We start from the raw sequence: 17673 nt of genomic DNA, 5'->3' as shown, positions 1-17673 counted from the left end.
AAAAATAAGAATAAAATAAAAATGTAAACAGAAATTCTTTGTTTTATCCTATTAAATTATTAAGATAAGGACAACTGTGCTTTAATCTATGAAATTATTCATTAATTACTGAATTACTCTTCCTGAAATAAATTCGTATGATAAAAAATGTATTTCTCAAGCAATTTTCATTTACTGTTTAATTGATTAGTTGTTTATTGCAAAGAATTGTGGCAAAAAGTAATCTTTTGGATTAGGTGAACGTGACAGAATAAATGGTTATAAGCAGTAAAAGAAAGAAACAATAATATATAAGATGGATTTTGATAAAGCTGAAGATGTTTGAAGTATTGTACTTTTATATTGCAGAGAACAGAAAAGACGTGGATCTATAAAATGAAAAGAAAATTGTATAAAAATAAAACATAATGTCGTTTATTGATTACAAATGATCGCGTAATACAGAATGCACGATATCAGAGACAGTCGTTTAATTGTAGCACAATTTTAATATAATATTACGGTATGAAATTCCCAGAATTCATAATATACATACCGATTAATGTATTAAAAAATATTTGTCAATATATACAACGCACATGATTTTTCACATTTTTCAAGAGAAAAATAACGTATTATTTGATCTTTGCGTGACTCGCAAAAGACGACGTACAAATTGGATTGACTATTTCACCCTAAGTTTTCCACATTTTCGTACCACCGCATTGGTACAAGTACTCGTCTGTGGTATCACGCACACCTGAACATTCACCTGTTTAAACAATCATCGCAATCGATATATATATATACAATAAAAATACATACATATTCCGTGCACGATATGATTTGAAAACTCCTTGATCGGTCGAAATGGACACAGCATTATCTGTTGCGTCTCTATTTTTTGTTACAATATTGATAGTGATAAATGCAAATATTACGGGAATTCTTAAGTACAAAATTAACAGGGCATACATACAGGGTGTCTTAATAATCATGATACAATCAGCAAGGTAGTGATGTATGAAAAAATTAACTGAAAATGTAGAATAAAATTGTTACGTCTTTCTAAATTAAATTAATTAAATTTTTACATTTTTATCTCTAATAATAAGTTTCAGTATTATGAACTTCAAATTATATACATTTTACAATATAAATTTTAATACATTACCAGTGTCATGAATACTATAGACACCCTATATATCGATGTACGCATAAAAGAAATCATTCGACTTTCATTAATTGATAGTTCAATCATGGTCTCGATCAATCATTTGGATCGTTAATGATGCTTCACCGTACTACTTGTGTCATCTTTTACAAGCTCTACTTTCATATTTCCGTGTGTCAATGTGTTTAGGCAGTTTAGGCTTTTACTACAAATATCTAAGAAAATATCTAAACTTTTCTTCTCTTTTTGTTAATCTGTACTATTATATTAAAAATTTTGTCAGGCAATGTAAGTCCGTTTTTTGTATTTACAACAGGACATTTATAATACGGTACTGTTTATTACTTTCGTACTAGTTCTTTTTGTTAATTAAAAACGCTCGCGCTTTATACGATAAAATGCAATTGAACGCAAATGAATTATTAGTTGAACTGATTTCTCTTTATAAACATATATATATTTCTACAGAAAAACATCAAACGCTTGTATAACGTACCTAATCTTAAAATTCCAAACTGAAAAATTCGAGAAACGGAATCTTCTCGATGTACTTACATATCGCTTCACAGTTTAAATAAAGGTACTACAAATGGAAGACCTTAGTTAAACTTATTAAAAATAATAAATGCAAAGATTCTGTGCAATATTTATCTTATATCAATAACCTAATATTCTTTCCTCCATAAGATAGAGAGCATTTCACTAGTAATTTATCTACTTCTCTATAGATAATAAATTTATAAACTGTAAATGTTCATACAGTTAATTAATCGACTATGCATTCATTGGTTAATGTCCTTTATATGGTCCACTTAAGACTCGTCTCAATAAGTAAAATAATAAAAACTGCCTTGCTACATCCTCTATTAAAATGACTATTATAATTCCAATGGACAACATTAATTAAATCATTGTACAGTGTTGACTCAATGTAAAGTAAACGAAAATATATAGACTTCTTTTTCCTTTATGCTGACTAAATTTCAAACATGATAGCATGATCATATTTAAAAAACTACGACTTTTTTTATTCATACAATTTGTACTTTTCCTAATTGATGAAAAATTGATTACGTTGCAAAATATAGAAAGCTTTATTATATTATAAATATCGCTGATTATTAAAAATATGCAAGTAACAGCAGTAAGCTGGCGGGTCTTAGGAATTTATTTTAGGAATTAAATTTACGAGTCTATGGAGCATCCTTACGTTACAATAAAATCGATAATGCTTGCATTATCGTGTCTTTTTTTTTAATGAGGTATCAATTACGTCAGCAATTCACTATATGAATATCTATGTTTCATCTACAAACCATTTTTTGTACCAGACACATTTACGCGTTGACCACAGTGTCAGGAGCATATATGTGCATGCAATTATGACATTGAAGCAAAAATAAAGGTATGTATATTCCCTTAACCCTAAGACACCTATGGAAGGGTCAGAAAATGTCCACAAAACTTTAAACCTTAACTTTTCCTACAACAAATTTTTTCTAAGAGACCAGTAATCTAATTTCTCTTGAGTGTATTTGTGATCTAACTAATTGACCAGTGAGAAAATTTACTCTCAAGCTGTATGTAACACTATTATAAATTACATATAAATCTTAAGAGGTAGTTACATGTGTTTCGATGTCAGTGACAGCTCATGTGTTTATTATTATGTCATATTATCTGAACTGGTTTAGTCGTAGTTTATATAAAGATCATACAATCGAAATATTATAAAAATGTCATGTGCTGCAACAAGAGAGTCGCAAAGAACAAAACGTATTATTGAAAATAGCTAAATTCGATCATTTGCTCAAAGTGTAAATAAGTGTGTCTTTTAATGAATAAAACAGGAAAAACAGGATTTATCGCTCCTTTTTTATATGGACAGAAAATGACCCGCCTTTGGATTGATTTTACATCTTTTAACACCTTAGGCGTCTTAGGATTAATGTAAGATATCTAGTTATACTTACTGAATAATATAAACTTTTAAGCCTAATATTATTGCTCTCTTACCCATTGTTTAAATACATATTATCATACTCCTCTTGGCAGTTCGCAATTCTATCGAAATGTTAATAGTAAAAATGGGGGTATTGTCATTATTACTTGTTAAGAGGCTGACAATTGCAGATGAACGATTGTTAAGCACTGATTTCCCATACCTGATAAATTGGCTCTCTTACATATAGAAGCATTATGTCAAAATTGAAAACAACCAACAGCTTGTCCAAATTAATCTTGCTGCATCAATATTTCCGTGCATTGAATCGACGTTTAAATTTTGAAACGCTTGATGATCTAAGCGTGATGCCTGCTGTCAGTAAAACTCTGAATCTGAACTGTGTTGTGAATCGCCACTTCTGCCATTTAAATATACTTCTGATGTTTGTTGAATTGATGGTGAATGTTGTGCAGCTTCCCAATTTTGACCTATAGTAATGATTGACTAATAACTTATGAAAAATCTTGGACTAAAAATTGAGAATTGGGAAGATTAATATACGCACCATGTGCAGCAAGAATGGTGGCTAAACATCGTGCTACAGCCGGATTCGGAGCACAAGCTAATGCAGGTGTGAGTCCTTCTGCATCGACAGCAACGACACTTGCACCCGATTGCAATAAACGTCGTGTTACCTGCGGAAAATAAATTCCTATGAGTGTTCTTACAATTCTAAAACATTACTTAAATACAATAAGTCATTTCCTTACCGTTACGAGGCCATTTCTTGCTGCTAGATGTAATGGTGTTCTTCGCTGCTTATTGGCCATATTAATAATGCTTTGTTGTTGCTGTGATGTATTTTCACCATTAGCATTAAGTGAATTGATCAAATTTAGTAAGAGTGAAGCAGCAACAGAATGTCGTCTTTGACAAGCTAAGTGAAGAGCTGTGTTTTTGTTACAATCCACAGCACGTACATCAGCTTTCCATTCAAGCAATAACTCTATCAGTACAAAAAATTATGAACATAAAGAAATACCAAATAAGTACCAAATATTTACATAATTAAATAAAATATACCAATAGCAGCACATTGACCCGTAATAGCAGCACAAAGTAGTGGCGTTCGACCTGAATAATCTGGAGTTTCGAGCCCAGCTAATTCAGGTCCAACAGAACTTAAAATCAATTTTGCACATTCTACAGATCCTGAACTAGCTGCAATATGCAAAGGCAACCGACCACCTGGAACATCTCTCGGAGCAGCAACAGTCTTTCCCCCAAATTTATTTATTAATAATTCTAAACAATGTGCTGATCCCTGGTAAACTGCACAATGAACAGCCGAAAATGGACTACCTGTTTATAAAACGAAATAGTTTAGATTCAAAATCAAGAATACTCGTTTACCTAACATTGAAAAACTACCTACCCTCTAATGAGTCAATTACATTTTGTTCTAACAGATATTCCACACAATTCGAGTTTCCATTGTAACAGGCCCAATGAAGGACTGTACATCCTTGATCGTCTTTTAAAGTGGCAGCAGCAGGATTAGCTTTGACAAGAGAAGCCAATGCTTTTACTCTACAAAAAAAATAAATTTTGGGTATATAAAAATACTGGCAAATCTTTTAATTAGATAAAAAAGGAACCCACCTTCCACATGCGGCGGCTAAATGTAATGGCGTTTTACCATTTGTATCTTGTATCGCTACTTGTGCACCATGTGATAATAATAGCTCCACTAACTGATGATCACGTTCCTTAACCACTGCTCGAAATAATGGTGTATGCTTGTTTATGTCTAGTAAATTACAATCAGCTTTGTATTTTAAAAGTAACTGAGCACATTCTGGATTGCTATTTGCCACTGCTAGTGTTAAAGGAGTTCGCTGTTTAATATCGTAACAATTAACTACGTTTGAATCTCCTGCATTCTCCAATAGAAGTTCTAGACAATTAACATGACCTGCTGCCGCTGCGCAATGTACTGGAGTACGCCTTGTAATAGAATCTTGGACCCATACACAAGCTCCATAAAATACGCATAAAAGTTGAACGCATGTTTGGTGTCCTTTATAGGCAGCTAGATCCAGTGGCGTTTTACCAGTATCTTCTTTAATGTTAGTATTGGGAAATAATGGTAGTAGCAAGCTTAAAATTTCAATATGTCCATGGTATGCCTATAAATGTAAATAATTATATCTTCAGTTACTGAACTATTAATTTCTTTAGACTTACAGCAAGATGTAAGGGTGTTAATGCAGGTAATGGAGGTTCTGACTTTCCTGTAGAATTAGATGACGCTGCTAGATTGCCTTGTGGACAAGCTTCTAATAAAGCTTCTAAAGCTGGCTGATTTCCACCAGCTACAGCGTAATGAATAGCAGTAAAGCCTCGTTTATCGCACAAACGCGGATCTGCTCTATGCTTTAATAAATACTGTACGCATCTAAGTAAAGATAATATAAATTAAATTTTTAGAAAAATTCTTGTACAGAGTAAACTACACATAAATAATTAGTACTTACTGAGCACCAGAATCTCTGGGATTTGATGCTGCAGCTAAATGCAAAGGAGTTGCACCGTCTACGTCTTGTGCATTAGAGTCACTTCCAAATCCAACCAAAGTAAAAACACAGAGATAATGACCTTGACTAGCAGCATGATGAAGTGCTAACCTGCTATAATTATCAGTTAATCGAAAATTAGCTCCATTGGATAACAATAAATCTAAACAGTCAACAGATCCCTTGAATGCTGCTAAATGTAATGGTGTTCTACCACGAATATCTCTTGAATCTATTCGTCGGCTATCAACTTGTAATAATTTTCTACAGACCTGTAAATGTCATTAAGAAATTAATTTAACAGAAATGTTAATGTGTATATATATATATAAATGTAAATACATATGTATATATATAAATACGTTACCTCGATATGACCTGCCAAGCAACTAAGATGCAATGCAGTACGCTGTTCAGCATTGCGCGCTGCTGGGGATGCGCCATACTCCAATAAAGTTGTTGTTAAACATTCATGGCCAAACCTACATGAGTTGAGATTCAGATAAATATTGAAAAAAGATTATTGAATAAAATAAAATTGTTATTGTAATATACCAAGCGGCGACGTGTAAAGCGGTATTTCCGTTTTTATCTTTAGTGTCTGGCAATGCTCCAACATCAAGTAAGCTTTTTGATCGAGTAAATCTACCATGGATTGCAGTCATATGTAGAGGTGTACGCCCATCTTCTGATTGAACATTTATTCTCAAACCAGCTTTCAAAAGTACTTCTAAACAGTGAACACCATGAGTGCTAGCAGCAGCAACGTGTAACGGCGTTTGTCCCCGATAATTTACAGCTTCTATTAAAAGAATCATCTGTTATAAAAATTGCAAATAAAAATTTTTTCAACAAATTTTAAGATCATCTCACCAACGTTTGCTGCATTGGCAATTAATTCTGTAACTGCATCAGCATGACCATTTAAACATGCAATATGCAAAGGAGTATTTCCATACACATTTTTTGCTTCAATATCTGCCCCAGACTTAATTAATGTGTGCATGCATTCTACATTGCCAGATGCTGCAGCTGCATGTAACGGAGTATACAAATCTCGATCCTTCACAATATACAAGTAGATATAAATGACATTTTATAACATAAATAACAAGAATGAAAAATGTTAAAAAATTTATATTACTTTAACATCTACATCTGCTCCTTTTGCTATAAGTGCCCTTACTATTCCATCATGACCCATGTACGCTGCAAAATGTAAGGCCCTGCGATCTTGCCTATCAGAAGCATTTATTACACAACCAATTTGAGCCAAATATTCTGTCATTTCCAAATGTCCATTGTAAGCTGCATGATGCAAACTTGTTCTACCACCTCTGCAAATGTTTATAGTGCACATGATTAATTTCTACTTAAATAAATTAATCAGGGAATATTGAATATACAAACCTGTCTGCTACGTTAATGTTCATTAAATGTGGCACTATCAGCTCAACGCATTGAACTGCATTATTTGCTGCTGCTACATGTAAAGGAGTTTGCCAACTACGATCCCTGATATTAACATCTGCTTTATGGCTTAACAAAACTTCTACTACATTGGGATTCCCCGAGCAACAAGCTCTATACAAAGGAGTTAACCATTTCTTATCTTTAGCATTTACTACAGCTCCATTTAACAAAAGTGCTTCTACAATTGCTGGATCTCCCCTATATGCAGCTGCATGCAAAAGAGATCTTTGTTCCCTATCCTGCCAATTTGGATCTTCCTTTCTTGATAACAATGCTCGAACTTCGTCTACATCTCCAAAAAATATAGCTTGTAACAAAGGAGACTGCAAAGATACCAATATTTTATTCCAAAACATATTCAAATCATATATTTTTTATAACTTTAATCATACTTGTAGAATATAATATTAGTACCCTTACATTCTAAAAAATAATATAAATAGGTGAATCTAAAAAGCTTAATAAGAAATAACCAGAAAGTAATTACTATACAAAAATTTTATAATATGCAATGATGCGATAAATTTATAATAACTTAAAGTTCCTAAAGTTCGAGTTACGTGATAATGTGGAGGAATAAAATGCCAACAAAATTATTATATTACAAAGATTTAGAAACAAATCGGATGTTTGACACATGAGTATAACCTCCAATTTTGCAATTTATCTATTCGAGAACTGTTTAACAAAATGCATTTATTTAAAGGAATAAAGAAAGACATACCCCATCACGCAATTCCTGTACGTTCATGATTATATATAGTAAATTGTTTCAGTTTATACAAACACGGAAGTATTTATAAAAACATAGTTGTAGAACTGTAAAAAACTGGCATAGTAGTGTGAGTCATACTTCACAAGTATCGTTAGAGATGTTACTTCCTTTTTGCAATCGACTATTTATTATAAGCGTATCGTGGAACCAACTGTTCTTCAAATAAACAGCGGTATCATGTATATGAAAAAATTACGAAAATATCCATAATAATTCTATCTTCAAATATAAACAGTTATAGCTATCTTCTCATAGTGCACTCTATCTTTGTTCTGTCAAATTATCAGAAGCTTTGTAAACAGATGGGAATGTGAATGACACACTCGCGCGAAAATTAAATTATTTACCTTAAGTTACACGAAATAATATATGCTTATCTTTCAGCTGTTTCCTGTTGCATTGCACATAACAGATTTCTCTTGTCAAATAATATTATTATAATACCAGTTCTCTACGCTGAAATGGATATGGATATATTTGACCAAACGCAATACTGTATAGATAAAATTAAAAAAAAAAAAATACATAAATTCGGAGAGGAATCAAGTAATGGCACATTAAGCGTAGTACCCTCGAAATTGAAATTTAATTTTGATTTCGGAAATTTTAAAATTCAAGAGAAAACAGTAGAAATTACGAACTTTTTTGTTAAACCGTGTCCCATTCGATTTTTACCATTGGAAACTCATTATTTCAGGTTTAAAGATATCTATCAGGTGAATAAGAAGGATTGAAATTCTTTCTTTAATTTTTTATGTTTCATATGAAATTAAATCCTATATATTGTATAGAGAATATGGCTCAATCCTGGGTCTGTTTTCAAAATGAATATTTTATTTATACCTGATGAAAATAGAGATTATAATGACACTTTAAAAATACTTTATTACAATGATCAAACAACGCAAATAAAAATCTACGCGGAAATGGCGACCAAATTTTCCTTTCCCACTATTGTGAATTTTGGTCATGTACCACTTGGTCGAACGTAAGTTACTTCCTCGGTCATTGTTTAATATATTACATGAATCTAATTATTCATTGTTAAAGGGTTTGCTACAAAATACCAATACATTCCCACGCAGAGAAAGATTTTTCTTTTACTATTATACCATTTAACGGAGGATCGTGTGTCGACGTTTATCCTCGCTGGGGTAGGGTATACCTATTTACTTATATAACACATAATATAATAATTAAGATTATAAAATTATATTACTCATGTTCTAGGTCACATAAAATCAAAGCAGAATCCTGCAATAATTGCGATTATTTATAGGCCTCTTAGATATATAAGTATGAATTTTGAAATTCGAATATTCATATCTGATCTATGCAAAAGTCCACATATTATAAATTTTTATGCCTATACTAGACCAGGTCTTTTACGGTGAGAATACTTATAGACACAATTTCTTATTAAGAAAGTGTGAAATTTAAAATAATACAAATAAATATAATTTGGAAACATTACTGAATGATTAGAGAAAAATTGAAGACCATCGAAGCAAAAATGAAAAGCAAAATACAGCAGAAAAATATTAACACAACTTTTTGCAAAGGAGCAAAACCAATTTCCGTAAAGAAAAATAAACCGAAATATTTAAAAGAATCTACTATGAAATTCACAAGTTCCGAAAAACTTTTATTAAAACAATGTTATTTTCCCCTTTACACGTTGCACGCTGTCAATTGTATTTTAAATTTAAAAATTCGAAAATTATTTAACGAATATGAATTAAAGGGTTAGATTTTATATATATATATAGGCTTACATATAAAACATATATAAGAAGTAAACTATTTGTTTGTCAGGACCGTTGGGTGTATTTTTATTTCAAACTATGGAGCAAAAAGCACAAAAACTGAAAGAATTTTTGGTAAAAGTAGAAAATCGTTATCGAGAAAATGAACAAGTGAAATATCATCATAAGCCGAAAATAAATTATGGAACATCCAATGCTAGTAAAAATCAAATTATTAAAATTAAAACACAGCAAGAACAAGCTTGGAATGACTATAAAGATTTAATAATGACCTCAGAAAAATGTATCTTCGAACAAAAAAAGACTAAAGAGAGAAGGCAAAGAATTTTAAGGGTTTCTCAAACTGTACACATATATCTTAATTACAAATTATTTACCTTAACAAAAGAACTCTTTATAATAAACCTTTTTTCTCAGTATCCAAGTTCAATCCCAACATCGTCTCGGAAAGAAGACCCATTTTTTCACTATTACAAAATTCTCCCTTTTCTTCAAGTGGCTCGTAAAATTGTGTTAAGGAATCGATTAATAAAGGCACTTTCAAAATTGCAAAACATAACACCCGAATTAATTAGCAAATTTGAAGAACTATTTGTAAAAAATTATTCATTTACTTTGAAAGCTTGAGAAATAGAGCGTTATACGATTTATTGCGAGCCTTGACTGAAAGTTTAACATTGTTTTTTAAATTTGTAATTTACTATAAAATGACCATTGCAAATATTTGTTTCAAAGTTACGCGTATCATCATATGATTTATATCTAGGTGGCACTGTTACAAATGCCGCCAAAACTTAGGAAAAAGCGTCTGCTTGTGGTTGAGATCTGACAGAGAAAATTTGCAAAAGTTGTGCATAATATTCTTAATGTAACTCAATATTTTATGTATTAGATCTCAGATTTAAATATAAAAAAATGTGTTTCAATTTGTGTACACATTTGCATTGAGTAATTTATACTTTTTCCAATAACACTGTACACATGGATTTTTGTTTAACTTTCAACTGTAATGGAAAAGTGAATCTTAATGATTGGGAATTAGATAAAAATGGTTTATTCTCACAAGGAGAAGTGGAGAAAGTTTTGTATCCACAAGATGAATGTCTCTCATCAGAAAAGAATATACAACTTTTTAACTACACTGTGCCTTCTACAACAGCATTGTTAGATCTAAAACATTTTAACAAATGCATGAAGTAAGAAGCATTTTTGTATGATTGCACGAATTGTTCTATTTTATTATAAAAATATTTCATTATACTTATTGATATCCCATTTATATTTCAACAGTATGCAATTAAAAATACTCAGTAGGCATGAGACTTATAATCAAGTTTTAAGTTCGAAGACAGATGATATAGATTTTTATTATGTAAGATGTATAATATCAGAATTTATTCTATATATTCGAATGTATCTAAATAGGTAAGATAATTTATTCTTTAAAGCTATTTTTGTTTGTTTGTTATATATACTAAGAATATAAATTTATAGTATAAAAGGGAATTATCAATCATTGCAAGTTATAAATGAAAATATTGAAGAAGAATTTAGTGAATTATTCATTATAATAAAACATTTCCTAGAAAGAATACATAATATTCCTGATACAACATTTCATTATGCACCCTCTAAATTAGGCAATCAGGTTTGTAGATAAGAATAATATATACAATATTGTATTTAAATATAATGATATTTAATATCATAATTTTATGCTTCATATATTATAGTGTACACAACCAGAATATCATATGTATCATATGCACATTGAATTAAGGTGGTTCTTTATCTCATTAATGTATACAAAAGATATATATAGCCAGTATTCAATCGAAAACCATTTGGATGAATTTGAAAATGTTCAAGCAATGATTATTAATGATCTAATTTATATTTCATTAAAGATATTTGAGACGGTAAAAGTATACTGTTTTTTTTATAAAATATTATGATTAAATATTTGAATATATCTTTTAGATCTGTGATTTTTTTGCAATACATTCTAGATACCTTTGACACAAGTACAACAGAAAACTCCATATAATTGTACTTGTATTCGTGAATTATGGCTTATGCTTCAGATATTTATTGATAGTTTATCTGATAGAATGAAATCAAAGGTATTGTATATAGAATTTTTTATGGATGTTTTTATATTTATTTGTTTTTATATTGTTTGTTTTTATATTTATAGTCTTTTTGGGAGTATATTAATGAATGCATCAATAGATTATTGAACAGAAATGTATCTAGTAACAATAAAGACTTTCTAACACTTTGTAAAAATTCTGAGTTATTCTGTTTATGGATTGTTCATCATCTTTCACTTTTATATGGATATAATAGTGATGGAATATACTTAGGATCTAAATGTTCAAGGGTAATTATATTTTAATTTTTTTATTTTTCAAATCTCCATGTATTAAACAAAGTTAACTATTTATTTATTTTTTTAAAGATCAGACCTAACTACGAGCAAGTAGAAAGAATTTTGAAAACATATATTTCTAAAGGTGGAAAAGATGGCGAACGAGATGAAATTGATGAAGAGTTGTGCATTATGATACCTTTATTAAATACTATTGTTACTAATTGGTGGCACCCTCAAGTTTCAATTATTTCTCTTCTTTGGGACTGCTTTCATAAAAGATTAGATGAACCATTTTTGTTACAAGTATCTGGCCCTTGGACATTGTCAGTTGAAAAGTATGTAAATACTTTATGTATTTATAATTTTTTTATCATAAATTTAAAGAATTATTTGTTAGGAAAACTACTATGGATCTTCTTAAACAAGTAAAAGATAGAATTAGTAACACAGAATGTATTAAAGAATCAAGTTATGGAATGTTCTTGCGTTTACTTGGTAAGTCTTGTTTCTATATGAATTAATTGAATTAATAAATATATTAATTTTATCGTAATTACGTGTTGTAGGATCCTTTTTACGTATAAATTATAATAACAACGATACAAAACATTGGAATCAAATTAAAGGTCGCATTTATTCCAAATTTTCTAAGGGTAAAGTTGAAGAATTTTCAGTAACTGGCTTATATAATTTTCTTTCATTATTCTTAACATTAGCTGTTACTGCTGACACTACAAATGTTGTAAGTTTCGAATACAATTGTTACTATCCTCTTCCGAAAGTTATGTTCGTGCAAATAGACAACAGATTTATAATTAACTTTTTACAGTGTTCAGTAATGTTAGATCTTTTACCGTTATCAAAAGAATATAATAATGAGAATGGTAAAAAACATAACTTAATTTGGAAAGGAAAACTGGCTGTCCTTCTTTTATACAATGATCTTAAACTGAACTTGGCAAATATAGCATCTTTATATATAAATACGGTACAGTATAATAACTTGGTCTCAGTAGACTTAGTATTTCATGTTATTTATTTTAATTGAATTTTTAGGTGAATATTATATGCTGTCGCAAAGATGATACTTCTCGTATAATGATGAATAATTTCATTGATGTATTTAGTACGATTTTGTCATCCACCAATATTGGATTAGGAAAATATCTATTATTTAGTGGATGGATAGATCGATATTTATTAGAATGTTCAAATAAAATGGTAGGAACGTTAATGAAAGTGTTAATTAACGTTTTCGAAAGCTGCATTTACCTCGCTAAAATTTCTAATACAGGTTTGTTATTTTTTCATCATATAAAAATTGTAATTTGTTATCTGTTTTTTAATTCATTTATGTGTAGGTGATGTAGAACAGATGCTGGATGCTTTATGGTGTTATGTTGCAAGTAGAGTTAGGCAACTTGTATTTGATCCTGCTCTTACTAATGTACACTTTGAAGATATTTCAAAACTTGCTGTTTTATTTACTTTAGAAGCATTGAAAAATCCAACAACAGCAAAGAAGTATAAGCATTCAGCTACGACTTTATTTCAGCACTTTGCATCATCAGTAATTGTTAAAGACATAAGGTAATAAAATTGAACATTTATATTATAATCAAAATATATTATATAAAAATCTTATTTCAGAATTACAAGACATTATTTGACATTAATACTTAAACGAGACCAAGCAATTCAAGATCTGAAGAAAGAAATAAAAAATTTTGATACAATAATTATACAAGTTAGTGAATAAGATTATTAAATAATAAATTTTTTGAGTAATACAATTTTTGCATTATATTCGAATTTTAGGCATGGATAAAATGTTCCATCATTGGTCATGATACAAACAGGAATGAAATAAAAGTTTTACAAAATTATATATTACAATTGGAAGACATACAAAAGATTTTTGAAACATCTAATGATATTCAAGAATTTCAAAATAACGATGAGTCTATTTTAATGTTTATAATGCATTCAATGAAGAAAAGAAGCACTTTGAAAGTAATATGTTTATACAATTATTCATATATATATTAGAATATATATATATTCATATATATATATTTTTTAGACTGAACAGGAACGAATTCAGTACGATATAAAATGGAGATTGTATTTCAATCATTTAGAAAAATGGATTCTTTTACCTATTACGGAGGAAACTAAAGATTCAGAATTGGCTTTGTGGATATATAGGTGCATTGGAACACTAATTCTCTGTACTTCTATTATGTTATATACTAAAGCAAGTATATGCAGTTATTCTATGTAATTAATGAATGTGTGCGTTATAGTAACTTAAATTGCTTTTTAGAATCAACCAAATAACATATTCAAAACATTACTAAATAAAACTATATTGTCAGTGGAACATAATTTTTTAAAGAATTTGGGAAAGAAGACGTTTTCTATGATACTTTTGGGTATAGAAACCCTTAATGTTAAAAGTGATATATCACTTCAAGTATTAATACGAGATCTTTTTGATCAGTACATGCCATTTTTAATAATACCAACTACTAATGCAAATACTTTTAAAGTATCTGACTCATTACTAAAATGCTTTAAAGATGCAAAGGCAGATTATATACGCTTGATATTTGAGATTTTGATGACGAATTTTTTTAATGTTTCGAATGACAATATGATGCATAAACATTTTTATTTAGTATGTATTATTATTTATATGTATTATTTTATTTTTTATATAATTATAGATCCATTACCATTTATTATGTCTTTAATACAGGTAATGACACTTTTACAAAATCTGCTTAAAGATGAAATAAATTATGCATGTCATATAGTAGAATCCATTATTGTAATTTGTACATCATATATTATTGGATGCTATGTAAAAGTTCATGACCATCATCCACATAAACAACAGACTATTGACTTTATAAATAATATTATTAGAAATAGATATTACAAAGAGATTAGTTCTTTACAGTAAGTATTGGTTTCCACTAATTTAATATTTGCTTCTAAACAATAATTTATAGAATTAAAAATTCCAGGGATAAATTCTATAATATAATGTCTAATTCTGTTAAAAAGTCACTAATAATAAATCAGCATAATACTTTCGAACTTTTACGTTCGATTTTACCAATATCGACTGAAATGGTACAATTTTTATCACCAGAACTTGAATATACTTTAAATGATTTGGAAATCCATCGACGTCCAAATGCGGCATCTTTTAGGTAAGAAAACCATGAAAAGTAACTGATTATGCAAACTATACACAAATTTTGATTCACTTTCAGATACTGCTGGAATCAGCTTCGAAATCTTATGAAAAACAATATGACAAATCACTAATAAGTTTAAAAAATTTATTAATAAATGTATGAGAGTATCATAATGATACTTTCTTATTATGCTACGAATTAATTAGATACATGTAAATTACACAAACGAATAATTGCATCTGTATACATAACTCTATGCAATTATACCTTATAAATTATATTTATTTAAAAAATAAGGCATAATTTTAAAATCATATATTGGAAAGAAAATTATTGTTATATAAAGATATACCGTTATTATTAAGCTATACGCAAGATATATAATATAGATGAATAATATAGAGTATACGCAATTAAAAAAGGAAATTATATTTTACGAAGTATGTAGAAAAGAACACAATCACTTTTTTTATTTTCGATGTGAGTGCCTTGAACGATGGTGTTTTATAGATGTAGTAGTTGTACTACCGGGAGGCGATCGTCATCCAATTAATTCAAGGCGAGATACAGCGTTACGTACAGCATTTCGCAAAGATTGTTCGACATTGCCAGTCAGTAACGATTCAAGTCTTTCAACGTAATTATCAATATTTTGTAATGTTGCGCCTTCGTTCGTACCTAATAGTAAAAAATACACAGTAATAGATGTATGGGAAAATAAACTCTATAGAGAATATTATTATACAAATTCAACCTGGTAGAGGTACTGAAGCAAAACAACTTGCTAATTGTGAACGAAGAGAATCCAAATGACGCTGCAAAACTTGATTAGTTGTGTGTTGTTGGTTTGTTTCAGATTCTAAACGATTTACAGCTGCATACAAACTGTCTACATGTCGTTGCAGCACCGCATTCTGAGCTTCATAGTCTGATGTAGCTTTCCTTAATTGTCTTAACTCAGCTTCACATGCTACACATAGAGAAGTTATGTAAATAAAATTTTTATGTACTTATAATACTTCTAAAACATCTATGACGAGTTTAAGTTAATTATTTTATATATGAAGAGTAAATATCAAAATATTTATCATGTACCTTTATTATGATCCAAAAATTCCTCTGTAAAAATAGGTATATCAAAACCTGTGAAGTCATTATCTTTATCTTGTTGAATATCCTAATAAAAGATTAAATGTTAACATTGATATGATAAATTGGGACATAATTGATAATTGAGACAACAATATCATACATTTTGCTCTGAATTTATATCAGTTCCATTTCTCTCCTTTTTATTTTCTTGTTGTTTTTCTGAAGATTGTTTCTCGCTGAATAATCGGTATGCTTCTGTCTGTTTATAATCACTAAACTCACGATTATATCGTTCTTTATCCTGCTCTGCTGCATCTAAATATTGTTGTTTTTGATCAGCAGGTAGAGTACTCCACTCTGAAGCAAGGAGTTTTGTGATTTCAGCAAATGATAGAGTAGGGTTTTCAGTCCTTACTTTCTCTCGTCGATCATTTAAAAATCTATTATAATTAAATATATTTTTCATTTTTATTATACATTTTTGAATACTAAAAGAATACTCAAAAAAACTATACCTGAAATAACCAGTTAAAGGTTGCTTAGGGGCAGTGGCATCTCTTAGAATTTTCTTCCTTTTTTTAGCTCTATTAGTTGTATTGGTAGTATTATTTTTTTTAATTACATTATCCAATATCAAATCAGGTGTTTTATCTTCTACACTTCCAGGTGATTTGTCTAACAAATAAATTGTTACAATTAAATAATAATATAAAGAAATATTCTTTTATTTTAAATGAATAGCTTATCAGTCTAAATATACTTGTATGTTCCTCAGTTTCTCCATTGTAAACAGGTTGTTCTGATCCACCATTACTTTCAGACACATCATCAATTAGTACAATTTCACTCATTTTTTCATAATAAATGTTTTCACTTTGTTTTAATACGTTACTTATCTTAAACAAAACACATGACTGATTTTATTAAACTTAAAGTTATAATTTCATTAACACCTGTCAAGTTAGATGAAATATACTATTATTTTATAGAAGACATAAATTTAATGATTGTGAGATATTATACTTACTATAATTAATATATTTTTAAAGGACGTAACTAAAGAATGTGTGTAATAACAGTTTATTAGGTTAAACGATGCAAATATTAGTATGTTTATAACAATGAAGTATGAAGAAAGCACTATAATAAATTCGGATCGGTATTACTCTGTTGTATATATTTTTTAAGAAGGAATTAATATTTTATGACAAAAACAGAGTATTGATGAAAACACATAATCCTAAAACTTGGTTGGTATAAACACTGAAGCCAAATTTTCATGAAAACGATTCGAACGATACTAATTCAAA

General features: G+C 29.3%; 4 protein-coding genes across 5 annotated transcripts; 2 read left to right on the top strand and 2 right to left on the bottom strand.

The window, feature by feature from the left end:
• Nucleotides 1-387: 387 nt before the first annotated feature.
• LOC132913813 (serine/threonine-protein phosphatase 6 regulatory ankyrin repeat subunit A-like) lies at nt 388-8165 on the bottom strand. Of its 2 annotated transcripts, XR_009659464.1 has the most exons (15): nt 7872-8165; nt 7085-7470; nt 6819-7011; nt 6548-6737; nt 6230-6476; nt 6042-6156; nt 5636-5946; nt 5346-5556; nt 4761-5287; nt 4534-4688; nt 4182-4460; nt 3869-4104; nt 3664-3793; nt 3319-3586; nt 388-3217 (listed from the first exon to the last, which is right to left on the bottom strand). XR_009659464.1 is itself a non-coding variant. In XM_060972402.1 (14 exons), the coding sequence occupies exons 1-14, from the start codon at nt 7896-7898 to the stop codon at nt 3474-3476; spliced, it is 3120 nt and encodes a 1039-aa protein (XP_060828385.1). In that variant the 5' UTR covers nt 7899-8165; the 3' UTR covers nt 388-3473. The 2 variants fall into 2 exon arrangements, 1 of the variants encoding a protein (XP_060828385.1); XM_060972402.1 differs by having other exon boundaries at nt 388-3586.
• Nucleotides 8166-8383: 218 nt separating this feature from the next.
• LOC132913589 (cilia- and flagella-associated protein 221-like) lies at nt 8384-10517 on the top strand. The gene is made up of 7 exons (XM_060972020.1): nt 8384-8638; nt 8714-8910; nt 8973-9076; nt 9153-9312; nt 9408-9667; nt 9738-10033; nt 10455-10517. The coding sequence occupies exons 1-7, from the start codon at nt 8384-8386 to the stop codon at nt 10515-10517; spliced, it is 1335 nt and encodes a 444-aa protein (XP_060828003.1).
• On the top strand, nt 10501-15484 carry LOC132913812 (protein MMS22-like). Its single transcript, XM_060972401.1, is given in 18 exon segments — nt 10501-10884; nt 10979-11113; nt 11183-11336; nt 11422-11607; nt 11698-11811; nt 11886-12071; nt 12150-12397; nt 12460-12557; nt 12629-12804; nt 12892-13050; nt 13119-13356; nt 13424-13652; nt 13713-13809; nt 13881-14075; nt 14146-14742; nt 14824-15026; nt 15095-15283; nt 15347-15484. Coding segments are annotated over 18 exon segments (3474 nt in total). The 5' UTR covers nt 10501-10669; the 3' UTR covers nt 15402-15484.
• On the bottom strand, nt 15402-17652 carry LOC132913836 (high mobility group protein 20A-like). The gene is made up of 7 exons (XM_060972457.1): nt 17391-17652; nt 17124-17316; nt 16879-17038; nt 16524-16803; nt 16367-16448; nt 16026-16241; nt 15402-15949 (listed from the first exon to the last, which is right to left on the bottom strand). The coding sequence occupies exons 2-7, from the start codon at nt 17212-17214 to the stop codon at nt 15813-15815; spliced, it is 966 nt and encodes a 321-aa protein (XP_060828440.1). The 5' UTR covers nt 17215-17316; nt 17391-17652; the 3' UTR covers nt 15402-15812.
• Between the last annotated feature and the right edge of the window lie 21 nt (nt 17653-17673).

This window comes from Bombus pascuorum, chromosome 13 (assembly GCF_905332965.1).
Source record: "Bombus pascuorum chromosome 13, iyBomPasc1.1, whole genome shotgun sequence".
Classification (NCBI taxonomy): Eukaryota; Metazoa; Arthropoda; class Insecta; order Hymenoptera; family Apidae; genus Bombus; species Bombus pascuorum.
Note: the sequence above shows the minus strand (reverse complement) of the source record. Positions and strands in the feature narration are given on the sequence as shown.

Excerpts from the sequence above, each read along its gene's own strand:
- LOC132913813 (XM_060972402.1), bottom strand. The coding sequence starts at position 7,898 with ATGAACGTACAGGAATTGCGTGATGGG. Across the intron at positions 6,738-6,818 it reads GAGCAGATGTAGATGTTAAA|GATCGAGATTTGTATACTCC; the intron begins GTAATATAAATT and ends TATATTGTGAAG. Across the intron at positions 6,157-6,229 it reads GCTTTACACGTCGCCGCTTG|GTTTGGCCATGAATGTTTAA; the intron begins GTATATTACAAT and ends CAACTCATGTAG.
- LOC132913589 (XM_060972020.1), top strand. The coding sequence starts at position 8,384 with ATGGATATGGATATATTTGACCAAACGCAATACTGTATAGATAAAATT. Across the intron at positions 8,911-8,972 it reads CATGTACCACTTGGTCGAAC|GGTTTGCTACAAAATACCAA; the intron begins GTAAGTTACTTC and ends TCATTGTTAAAG. Across the intron at positions 10,034-10,454 it reads TTTTAAGGGTTTCTCAAACT|GTGGCACTGTTACAAATGCC; the intron begins GTACACATATAT and ends ATTTATATCTAG.
- LOC132913836 (XM_060972457.1), bottom strand. The coding sequence starts at position 17,214 with ATGAGTGAAATTGTACTAATTGATGATGTGTCTGAAAGTAATGGTGGA. Across the intron at positions 17,039-17,123 it reads AGAAACTGAGGAACATACAA|ACAAATCACCTGGAAGTGTA; the intron begins GTATATTTAGAC and ends TTTATTTGTTAG. Across the intron at positions 16,449-16,523 it reads ATATAAATTCAGAGCAAAAT|GATATTCAACAAGATAAAGA; the intron begins GTATGATATTGT and ends ATCTTTTATTAG.